The 12,230-nt window shown below is 37.3% G+C and overlaps 1 protein-coding gene across 2 annotated transcripts in view; it reads right to left on the reverse strand.

The window, feature by feature from the left end:
* The window catches only part of raver2 (ribonucleoprotein, PTB-binding 2), an 86,731-nt gene extending 76,001 nt beyond the window's left edge, over nt 1-10,730 (reverse strand). The window contains exon 1 of one of the 2 annotated variants that reach the window (XM_046857232.1): nt 10,306-10,730. In XM_046857232.1, the coding sequence (XP_046713188.1) occupies nt 10,306-10,623 (318 nt within the window). In that variant the 5' untranslated portion in view covers nt 10,624-10,730. The remainder of the gene's footprint in view (nt 1-10,305) is intronic. The other variant, XM_046857221.1, reaches the window with a different exon arrangement.
* Between the last annotated feature and the right edge of the window lie 1,500 nt (nt 10,731-12,230).

Below are 12,230 nucleotides of genomic sequence, written 5' to 3' on the forward strand. Positions count from 1 at the left end.
GATGTTATTATAACAGCAAATGAAAAGTAAATCTGGAATTTGGTGATCAAAATACACATATCAAGTGCAGTGGTCAGGTGTGCACAAACTTTTGGCTATTTAAAAGAAGTGTATGATTCATTTTCTCAAGGACCTTTTAAAAAAACAAAACAGGAAATGCGACAAGAAAAACACAAACAGAAAACAATTAAAATGACTTAAGAACATCAAACAGAAATGAAAAATGTTTTTACATTGTTTTGTGAAAAAAAAAGACATTAATATATATTTAAAAAAATAAATAGAGCTTAGAAGGAAATTATGAGAAAGTACAAGAAAACGCAATTTTTTAAAATATTAATATGCAAATTATTTGCTTTTTTTAATCACATTTTATCACATTTTTATGCATTTTCAATTTCAAACGCTTTCTAAAGATTTCTCGTAAACACTGATCCACCTGAAAGCACTAACAATACCCTATACCGCATATGCGCAAAATCACAAGCAGCGTTGCCTATGGATTATTTCTGTTAGCCATTGATTTACTTTCCATCGCCCAACACTATGAAGTTGTTAGTTGTTGTTGCTATTGAATAGCTATGTTTCTTCAGTACCGCATAAACAAACGTCGGTTTTAAGTCTATCCACTTGGGAGAACGTTTCTAAAAAGCTGCGTCTTCAGTGCAGGGGTGTGTGTGTGTGTGTGTGTGTGTGTGTGTGTGTGTGTGAGGGAGGGTGATGGTGAGAAAGAGTGTTCCCTGCACAAGGTTGGCAAACATGTGAAAGATTTTCAGTTTACCTCCAGTGTGCTTTAAACACACAATTAAAACCTAAAGCAGTGAGACTTCTTGCTTTAATTACCAGGTTGTTCCAAGTGTTTGCAGTTTTATATGCTCTTCTCTACAACAGGCAGCACCCTACACACTTGCACACACATAAACACACACTCTCCTGGTCTTTATCACTATTAGTGCAGTGTTTTAACAGTAGTGATGTTCATAAGTTAAAGTGTCAGTGCTTTACATGTGTAAATTATGCAAAACTGTGTAAACCGAAGTCCATCAAACACAGAGTCCATTGTGTTCTACAGATCTTTATCACACACACATATCTCTTCCCACTACCTTTTAAGGACAGACAGCGAACACTGCTGTCACATCCACTGTGGCTATTTGTACAAGAGGTAAAACAGAGATCTGTAGTTTCCAGCAAGCCGGGAGTGACTAGCGTAAATATCGTGCTGCTGGCTAAAAAGCTGCTGCCCAAACACTCCCTACATGCTTTATATCAGCTGTCAAAACAGTCAGTACCAGTCAGGCACATTATATTGGGTGGAGCTTTGCCTTCTGAGTTTGGACTCTTTAGCACTATAACACTCTATAGACCGCTCCATGCAGATAAAAGATACAATGCACCATCTGATCTGTCTTTCACAATACTTTCACGCCATTGGCTTCGAATTACAGAACTGGCGCCATGGCTGTGACCAGTGCATCTTTCTCCAGTTCTTCATAAAACATTTAACTGCATCTTGTTTGCGTTCCGGACTAAGCTTCCATTTATAGATCGCTACAGATTAAATGTACCACAATGCATCCAGACATCAAGACAAGACGTGCACCCCGGCAACGCCTGACAGATCAAGAAAACAAAAAGTGAATCGGAGTCTTTAAAGCTGTCAAATTCCATTGCAATCCTGTGCAAACAAACTGTTCCCAGGTAACAAAATGTAGCAGCGGCTAAAACCATTTCTGTTTAAATCTCAGCAGAATTTCAGCGTAACTTCCTCCATGGTGAAATTCCTGACACTGTTTCACAAATAAGTCCAGAATATAAGGAAATAAAGATGATGAGGCATGCTTTCATGGAAAAAATCAAGTTCTCCTAGTGTATGCTCTACAGTGTTTTATTACTTTTATATCACAGCAATTTACCAACACTAATACATTTTTGTTTATTAAAAAACATCATATTTCTTTATTAGTTTCTAGTTATATTTATGTTGTGGAGCATCAGCAAAACGGGTATAGTTCTTGTTTTTGCTTACTTTATTCCAGCGCTTACTTTAAAATATACTGAACAAACATTTCCCCACTGAAAACTGCTTGATATCAGCAATTACACAAACAGTTTTTAATGTTTATGTGTGGCATCTGCTATATAAATCGAAATCATAACATCATCCAACCAATAATTTTTTAGCATTCTGTTTAAGAACACTGCTAGCGATATACTTTAATGGATATTTAACCACACACACACACACACACACACACACACACACACACACACACACGGTTTATTTTATTTATATATTTATTTATTTTTATCTTGAATTTGGTTTGCAGATTGTAGTAAATGCTGTCTGGACAGATGGCAAAGTGAAGCATTACCGTTTATTATTACATACAATTTGTAAATTAATAAATAAATGCAATCAATAAATAGCATGCCTATTATAAACACATTACTAAATAAATTACCTGTTGTGAAAGAAGTATATAATGTGGAATGTAAAAGAATATAAATGTGGATAATCAACACATAGTTTTTGTCATAATAAAACCATGACTTTCCCAATAAGCCATTAAAATATCCTGGCTCTGTATTGCATTATCACTAATTTTGTCACATCTTTGTTCTTGTTTGGTGTCCAGTTATCCTGTGATAGAATAAGTAGCCCAGTGGTTAAAGTGCTGGACTTTGAATGGAAGGTTTAAATCCCAGCACAACCAAGCTGACACTGTTGGGACCTTGAGCAAGACCCTCAATTACATAATTATGTATAATTGAGATTGTTATACATCGCTCTGTGAAAGGGTTTCTGCCAGCTGCTATAAATCCCTTTATTGAAATGTAATCATATATATTATTATCTCTCTATAGAAATAAATAATTTCAACACAATTGAACAGCCCTAAAAAGCTTCACAACCCTGTATACCAGAAACTCAGATATAATGTTTGAAACAAATTTAAACATCTGTAATAAAAGAAATCTAAGGACTGTTAAGGACATTATAAATTCATGCTGCATTTGACTAAATGGTACCTCAGTCTCCCAGCTCCAACTAAGGAAAACCATAAAAAACTTGACCCTGCATTCAGCAAGTAATATAAAATGAACATGAACGGGTAAAGTAAGGAGCAATCCCATGTTTAAGTGTCTTTTACTGTATAATCAAGTGTTTGCTTCAAATCAATCAAATGCACATGTTAAATCTATAACACGACTATACAGCTTGCTACGTGGCTACGTGCCATGCTACGTATCTGCCTAACTTGAGAGCTGAGAAAATTTCGTGGCTGAGAAAAGTATTTTCTATTCAGTAGTAGTAGTTTGGGGCCAAAAATTATAGAATTCAGCCTTACAGCTAATCCCTTATTGGTCAAGGATATTTGTGCGAGAAGCTTATATAATGAATGCTGTTTTTTATTAAATGGAAGGAGAAGAAGGAATGTGTAGTAATGCACATTCTGCCGTGTTGCTCCACTGCAGAAAAGCTGCATTAACACTCCATAGCTTTGGAAAGACTTTCTCTCACTTCTGTCTCATCATAACATATAACATTTTATAGTACAAGTGTAGGTTTGTGAAAGTCACTGTTTAGAAACATGTACTGATGGGATCCCCAGGGGTTTCAGTTTCCAGGGGTGTTTCTTAAACTCGTAAATTCCAGTGCATCACTTTCATTCTGTCTGAGGCTCAGGTAAATGGAGGGCATTGTTCCATAATTCACTTTCCCAAAGCTCACAGAGACAAAGCAGTCGTCTCGCTTCACGTGTAATCAGAGCCACAGAGACCAGTATAAAATCTGCAGCATCATCTCAGCCCAGCTGCTTTACACACACTGAAATGGCCCTTAAATGGGCAGAAAGCATGGCTGGGAGACTCTGAGGCATTATGGGTATGGATTAAAATGTCAGGAGGATTCTGCTTAGCAATGTTTGTCTGTATCCTGTAAAAAAAAACTTCTGTAACGGATAATCACACTGAAATAATTTCAATATATGGGAGAAGTAAGCACTTATAGTGTTTTTGCAGGGGGAAAAAACTGGGACACATTAAACCACTAAAGCACAAGGTCCAACATGCCTGTGACATTTTACACACTGCCAGAATCTTGGCCCCATGTAATAACACTACCTCTGGCCATATGGTGACACAACATAGGGTATCCCACCAACACAATATGCTTCTTGGAATTTGTTGAGTACATTCAGGTGTCAGATCTTTAATAATGCCATTGTTACTCACTGCAACAAGCTAAATAAATTATATTAAACTCATGTTTTCAGTGAAATATTTTTGCACCAGTCGTTGATATCCCAAATTGTAGTGAGCCAAGTTCTTTACCTTGTGTCACAACCTATTCAGCTGATTGAGATGCATACCAGGTTTATATATCGTTAGTCTTGTGTAGCAGAAGCTGTATGGATTTTTTATATCCTTCACAAATCTTCAAAGGAACCCATGGTGATGTGTAGTGTAAGCATTAGGTTAAGGTTAATGTCATTTATAAGACCGGGATTCTGCAGGAAAAGGTAAAGATGCCATACAGTGACTCATCTGACGAAGACATTTGGAGCCCTTCTGTCTATAGTTAGAGTACATCGGATATTTCCCTAATGCAACATTAGCATCTCTCCAAGCATTAGTTCTTAATGTCTGTCTCAGGAAGTGTTTAAACAGAAATATTGGAGCCCTGGAGGCCCTAATAATAGTAAAAGGTGTTAATCCCTTTTAAAGGCTTTTGGCGGTTTGTTTTTGCATGCTTTGACATGACTTTCTCATTAAAAGGTGACGATAAACGGTCATTCAAGAGGCTGCATTAGATCTGGTAAACATTTTTTAATAATAAAGTTGGGTGTAAATGTTTAGCAAAGCCAAGTAGATTTTGTTTTTTATTCCTGTTTCCTGTTTTTCATCCAGTGTATTTTGATGAATGCCAGACACCCAGAAATTTGCATTTGAACACAATTACAAAACTCAATTACAGGCTTACACAGCTGAAAGGCCAAAAGAATGACCAAAAAGATTTTGTTATTCTGACTCTTGTTAATGTAAATGAGTGTAAAAGGACCTGATAAAGTTCAAATCTGGTGCCAAGTTATGAAAAAAATGAATCAGATGTAGTGGTGGACAGTAAAGAAGTATGTCTACTTCATTATTGTATTTAAGACCAATTTTAATCTAGCTGTACTTTATTAGAATATTCCCACATTTTAATGTGAAATTTTTTACTTTTCAGAAAAAAACATGTCTGAAAGACCAGGAGCATAAATCCACAGTTCCTGCAAGCATTTATGTGTAGTAAGTGTTACTGCGTGTTCGTAAAAATACAAAAAACTCTCCTTGAAAACACTTTTGATACACAAATACAGAAGTACTAACCTCAAGTAGAAATAAAAATGGAGTCTAATCTAGTAATATTTGAACAGAGGATTTATACCAAGTTCAGGAAAACTATGTCCGGCACTGGTTATACAGGATGTGGAAAAAATTTGGTGAATTCAAAATGGTTTGACACATACACAGGGAAATTTTTCAAAAGTACTCAGGTTATTGTGGACACCAAATAGATCATACAGAGAAACCACTTTTTTCAATTAAAAGCAGTTTCAGTTTGCACAGCGGATAAAGAAGAAGGTGGAAGGTCTGCTGCACATTCGGGAGTATATGGAATACTGCAGCTCAAGACATACTAGATCATCAACTTAGTGGCCACTTACACTTGGCTGAAATAAAACATTGTACAGCATTAAAAGAAGATGCCAAGGTTAAAAAGTACCATTTTATCTGCTGGGCCATCGCCAATCCTCCTTTTATACAGCTTCATTGCTTCCTCACTGAATGATTGCACTTATTTGACTTAATTTATGAATTTGTGCTGGTTCCAATTTTATTTTTCATATTTAATATTCACTACATAGACAAATGATTAAGGACACCTGACTTTAACAGCTCTATGTGGTTCTTCCTCCAACTGTTACCAAAATGTTGGAGGCACACAATTGTATAGGATGTCCTTGGATCTGATTAAATGTTTCCTTCACCTGAACTTGGAGATCCAAACCAACTCCCGCATGACAGTGTGCACAAAGCCAGTCAAGAACCTGTGTTGGAGTGGAAGATCTTGAGTGGTCTGCTACAGAACTAAACACCTTTGGGGTGAATTGGAACTGCACCCCCGGCCTCCTCAGCCTACATTAGTACCTAACTTTACTAACACCCTTGTCGCTGAATGAGTACAAACATCTGGAACATTTTCCAAGAAGGTTGAAGGTTATCACAACAACAAATGGCGATAAAATGTTTAATCGAATCTTCAAAAAGCACATGCAAATCTTATAGTTGGGTTTCCACAAACTTTTGCTCATATATTTGAAACAATACGGACTGACAAAATGATTTTAGATTTCAGAATTATAACAGCTCTATAAGCTACTCAAACTTAAAACGTTCCTAGAGCTGCTTCAAAAACAGAATCGAGTGGTGTTGATCTTTTAGAGCTTTTAATGTTTACGCGTTTTCATGTAGCGCGTTAAAGCACTGTGATTGATCTGCTGTATATGTTAGAGTCACGTACTCCGCCACACACCAGGTCTGTGTAGAAAATAATGACCTTGTTGCTCGCAGATATAAAGATTTATCATCTCAGAGATTCGAAAAACTGAGTCAAAGAAACACAGCAGTCTCTTCAGCCCCAAGACAAAAAGGAAGAGCGATGCTTGCTGAGGCAGCCATGTTGTTCAACTGCCTCAAGCACACCAACTTCCCAACAGTGACAATTTCAAAAGCAGCATGAGCTCAATGAAGACAAATAAGCTAAAGAAGACTCTGTGAATGCTTTACTTCAGTTATTAAAGCATAATGCTGAAAAGTCACCCAAGACACCTATTCTGGATATTTGATATTTACCTACTAAGGAGAAGGTTATGTGAAAAGACAGCATGACATAATATTTGTAAACTTTTTTTATTCAGTCGAAATGGAAGAATGCAGGAAGAATGAATCGTACATAATGGAAATTTCAGTCGGAATAGACAATCTCCCAGAAAATAGTCCAGCAATCACTGAACTTAATGCCAAAAGAAATCCAAAAGCTGTTCTGACATTGAAGGCAAAAATAAAGTGGAGGTAATTAAAAAAAACCTCTAAATAAAATTTAGAAAATATTAAAGACCCCACACACAGTATTGATTTCATAATATACACATTTTGTAATAAAAAATGGAAAACATTTGTATTTGACTATACAAAGCTACAAAAGGGTGGATCCTTTTGTTAAAAAAAACATGCATTAATAGATAATGACATTCTTTGTTTCCCATACGCTTTTTTACTGCAGGGTGTAAGGCTAATAACCTCTGCATTGTTTTAGTCCACAAGCCCCTTTTTGATAAATGTGACTCCAGAAAAGGAAAGAGAAAGAGAGAGAGAGAAAGAGAGAGAGGGAGATTGATAGGAAGAGCAGAAGGAAAAGGCAGATAGGAACAGGATGGGCTTCATCTGACATGTGTCCTTTCTGATAAGTCATCACTGTGTAACCCGTTCAACTCGGGATTTTCTGTATATCTGATACCTAACCGTTTCTCAGCAGTGTTACTCCAGAGCAGGTGTGAAGTAGGCATGGGTTACTAACAACAACTCAAGCTCGTTATATTCAATCAAGGCATGGGGGGACGCCTCAGTCAGTAGCATTCAATCTTAAAACGAACCTCTTTACTGATTAAAAAGAGGATGAATCAGTGAGACCTTACACAATAAACAAATGTCGGGCTTGTTTTCTGTCTTTTTTTACATTTAAAAGGGCACGTGAAATGTCTGCAGCTGTCATCTCAGTGAGCTGTTTCTGGTTCCAAAAATATGCCTCTCTGTTCATAAAAGCCAGCAGGTCCACTCTCACACACATATTGTCTCCTCAAGTGTTCGATGGGAATCAAATCACACCTAATTCTTTGATAAAACCAGATCAAATTACCCAAACGGAATTGCTTTATTGACCAAATGTAATTATACCACAAAGCTGTTGATTTAGTAAGTTAGAAGGTGTGGATTTATTTCCTATAACAGCAGTTCAGACAAATCACAAGTATATAGAGTCTTAATGCATTCATTATAATACGTTTGTTCAAAAGCACTTGTACCGTAGACACGCCACAATAATGTATCGCAAACAATAAAGGGATTGTTTAAAATAATAATAATTACATTGTTTTTTTAGCTTTTTGTAAGACTTACATGGAAGTAGTCTCAAGTGTCCAAATTGTCCATACCTTTTCAGTCTTTAGGACTTTCATGTGGTGGACTTTAGTAACACTGTCTTGTTTCTTAATAGCATAAGCTGACAGTTTTGGTTCACAGGTATGTGAATAGTAGATGCTTCACAATAGCATACAATAATAAAGACATATATGAAAGGAGTCTCCAGTCATAGTGTTTTGTAACAGTTCAAAGATTTCCATTAGAAAAGGTTATTTAAGCTATTTGACTAACCTAAGCTGACATTTTTGTCTTATTCAACTCAAGGAGAAAGTAAGTAAAGGGTCTTATTTTGTGGACTTTTCAAAACATTATAACATCATAAATATGGTTATATAATATGGCTATAAATAGTTTTAAAAGTATGCGGTCCAGCTCATTAAGAAAAGAATAATTGCATGCATTGGTAAATTGCTGTGGTTTATGAGGTATTAGGCTTATAGCATATATCACACTGGAAGTGAATTTGTATGGTATATACAGTACAAAAATATACAGAACAAACAATTGAAAGTAAGAAATAAAGCACTGAACGGCTTATTCAACAACATTAAAGTTAGGCAGAAAATTGCCAGAATAACTATACTATAACAAACTATAACAACTTATGAACCAACAGAAAATTTTAATGGCTTTAATTACAGGTATTGTATTGGTTCTAATGGAAGGTCTAATGCTCTCTGTGTGTTTCTGCTGGACACCGAAAAGGGCCATTTAGACATTGTTAAATGTGTGCAGTTTCTATATAAAATTTTCTTTGGTTGGCAATGATTTAATGGGATAAACAAACACACTTTGTACTTGGTAAACATTAAGTAATCATTTTAATATTGATCAGTTGTTTTAACAGGTATTTGTATTATAAAACTATTAAGATTTATTCAATAGATTCTTATTGATTTTTTCCAGCATGGACATTACTATGTTGAAGTAAAATTTATCTGTGTGTAAGATAGACTTTTCCCATAAATATTTAATTCAGGTCACTTTTATTCGTATGGTGCTTTTAACAATGGACACTGTCCCAAAGCAGCTTCACAGAATTGAATAGATTACAGATCTACATTTTATTATTATAAATTAATCCCTATAAACTGACTCCTAATAAGCACGAATGCGGTGATAATGACAAAGAAAAACTCCCTGAGATGGTTTTACCCAGTCTACCTCAGTCTACCTCTGGATTTGCATAGGAATTTGTACAATTGAAAATGTATGTCTTGTGTCTTTCTCTGTTTTCCTTATATCTTGCATTTATGTCATAGTCTGTTTGGAGGATTTACAGAAAAAGTCAATGTATGGTATAACACTGTTTTCTGTACAACTCTTGACTCCTGCTTGAGGTAGAAACCTGGAGAGGTACCAGACTCAAAATATTCATTCAGTTCAGTTTCATCCTTATGCCACTTTTAGACACAGAACTGTTGAGGAAATGTCAAAAAAAAAAAAAGAATCTTTCATCATAATTTCTGACTATTAATATATAAAACCTCAATATTACCATTGGTGTACGCAAATTCCCGATATTTATTTGTTTAGTTATAATTCTTTTGTTGTTTTGCGCCTTGAGAGAAAAAACAAACATCAAAGAAATCTTTTTATCCTCTCACACACGAATTGGAACACAGCCCGGGCTGCCTATTTATAGAGGTGGATTTTCATTGATATTTAACAATTTGGTGTAATACTTTTTGTTTTGGTGGTTTATAAAATGAATATCCAAGACCCAAATAGCGTCTGTGTCGCGTTTAAGGTTTATATTAATAATATAAATAGAAGGTCTGTGTCGTGTTGTTATAACTTCACTTGACTTGTCAGTCAATCTATCAATTGGTACATTTAGTAATAGCTGAATAAAACTTCTCATGCAGAAAATGACGCCTAAAAACTTTCTGGTCGGTAAGAATTGATATTTCTTATGTCTCTTATCCGTCTGTACTATTTTACTATACTAGATAAAGCAGTGTGTGAGAATAGTAGCGCGCGCGCTCTTCGCACTGTTCAGTGGTTCGGTAGTGCGGCGGCGGCGGCGCGCGCGCGCTCTCTAGGTTGCGGTACCTGGTTAGTCGCGTCCTGCGGCAGGTTCTTGATCACAATCTTTCTCCTGTTGCTAAGTTCTCGCCGAGTTTTCTCCAGCCTCCTTTCAATCTCCTCGGGGTCCAGCTCGGCCATGTCCCGGAGGATGGCGTCCTCGGAAGCACCGTCCTCCTCCGGCCGGCTCTCGGGGCTCTCCGAGTCCGGCACAGGGGAGTTCGGGCGCTTGACTGCGGGCGCTGTGGGCGGCTGCATGGAAGAAGCGGCCGCCATTTTGCAGCGCGCGGTACCGAGTGTGAGTGGAGTCGGGTGGGCGCCTCGCTCCTCTCTGCTGATCCCCATCCACAGCGGACTGAGCACTCACTCACTCTCACACACTCTTACACACACACACACTCAGCGTGCGCTCCATCTATCTACTGAGTACGCCTGGCGACCTCCACCGATAGAAACATGAACAGTGCTGATGGGGTCGAATAAATAGAACAGCTGCAAATCTCATCCACTTCTAATAGATCTCTCACCGAGTCCATGAAATCCTTCCAAAATACCAACTGCTCCAGTGCCTTCAAGATCTAATCTTTATATCCACAAATAAGAATCAAACTCACTTCAAATATTGTTGAATAATTCAGACTGATTCCATGATTGGGGTTGGGTTGCCAATTGTAATGTAATAGTTCAAAACTACATGCATATGTTAGTTAACTTACTGACCTTCCAGTAACTGCTTGACATCCTGGTCAGGGTCAGAGTGGACATGAGGTAAAGTAAGAATACTTCCTCATCTCATCAGTCTGTACATAACAGATCACCAAGTCAATGCTTATTCAGACACTCAATCATGTAGTTCAACAGTTAAGGATTATTGAGAAGGTTGAGGGTTCAAGCCCCATCACCACTCAATCTCACTGCTTCAGGGATGCTGACCCTGCATGGTGACCCTGCATGGTGACCCTGCATGGCTTCCTAATAAGCTTGGAGATATGGATATACTCTGTTTTGTAATGTAGATGTGACAAATAAAGCGCTTTCATTAACACCAGAGCCAATCCACTTCCCAGAATGGCGTTGAGATGAAACCTGAGGTGAACCTGCTGGGGAACTCCACACACTCAGTAACATAAGCTCAGGATCAAATCATAGACTTCTGAACCATACTACACTGTGCAAGCACTGCCACTTAGATAAATAACAAAGTAATGATAATGAAATATAGTTTGTACTGCCTCAATCCAAGCTACATCTGATTTCTGAAACATCTAACCTCTCTGGTGTCTTTAATTCCTTATTTTTCCCCAATTGTTCAATTTGTTTTCAAATCACTTTGAAGGCAACTTTGCAACCCAGAGTTAAAATAAACAGTGTGCACTTGCACACACACATTTAAAAAATGCATCATTTTTGAATGCATAAAATATGAAGCCCACTGTGCAAAAATCTCCAGAAGCAAGCATGCGGTCAGAACCTGAACCAGAAAAATGCAACCTGGCAACAGAAAAATTCTAACAGCAAAACATAACACACACAATGGAATCTCGTGGTTCTTTTCCCATTACACAATCAATCTTTGTACAATACTCGCTTCGGCTTCCATTTGCCCGATTGAAGAAACCGTGTCTCTTACAAAACATCTTTTGCAAAAGGAGAAGAGTAATGGCATGATAATGCTATGATTGATTCAAATGTCTAGTTAAGCAAGGTCAGCGCAAAAGTGGTCTGTAAGCATTAGATACACACGCTACCACACGTTCAATGTTAAAGCTGTGATCAGAATGGTCCAAATTTCATTCCCACTCTGCACGCATGTCCTTGAAATGTACTTTACAAGAACAACTCAAAAGACATCACACACTGGTGTTTTTTCCAGCAGAGGCGAGGAAAAACCGTGTGTTTGTTTAGAGACATTTGACGTGGGAATGATTGACAGTGGCTCTAATGTGCCCGTG

The sequence above is a fragment of the Silurus meridionalis genome, chromosome 1 (assembly GCF_014805685.1).
Source record: "Silurus meridionalis isolate SWU-2019-XX chromosome 1, ASM1480568v1, whole genome shotgun sequence".
Lineage (NCBI taxonomy): Eukaryota > Metazoa > Chordata > Actinopteri > Siluriformes > Siluridae > Silurus > Silurus meridionalis.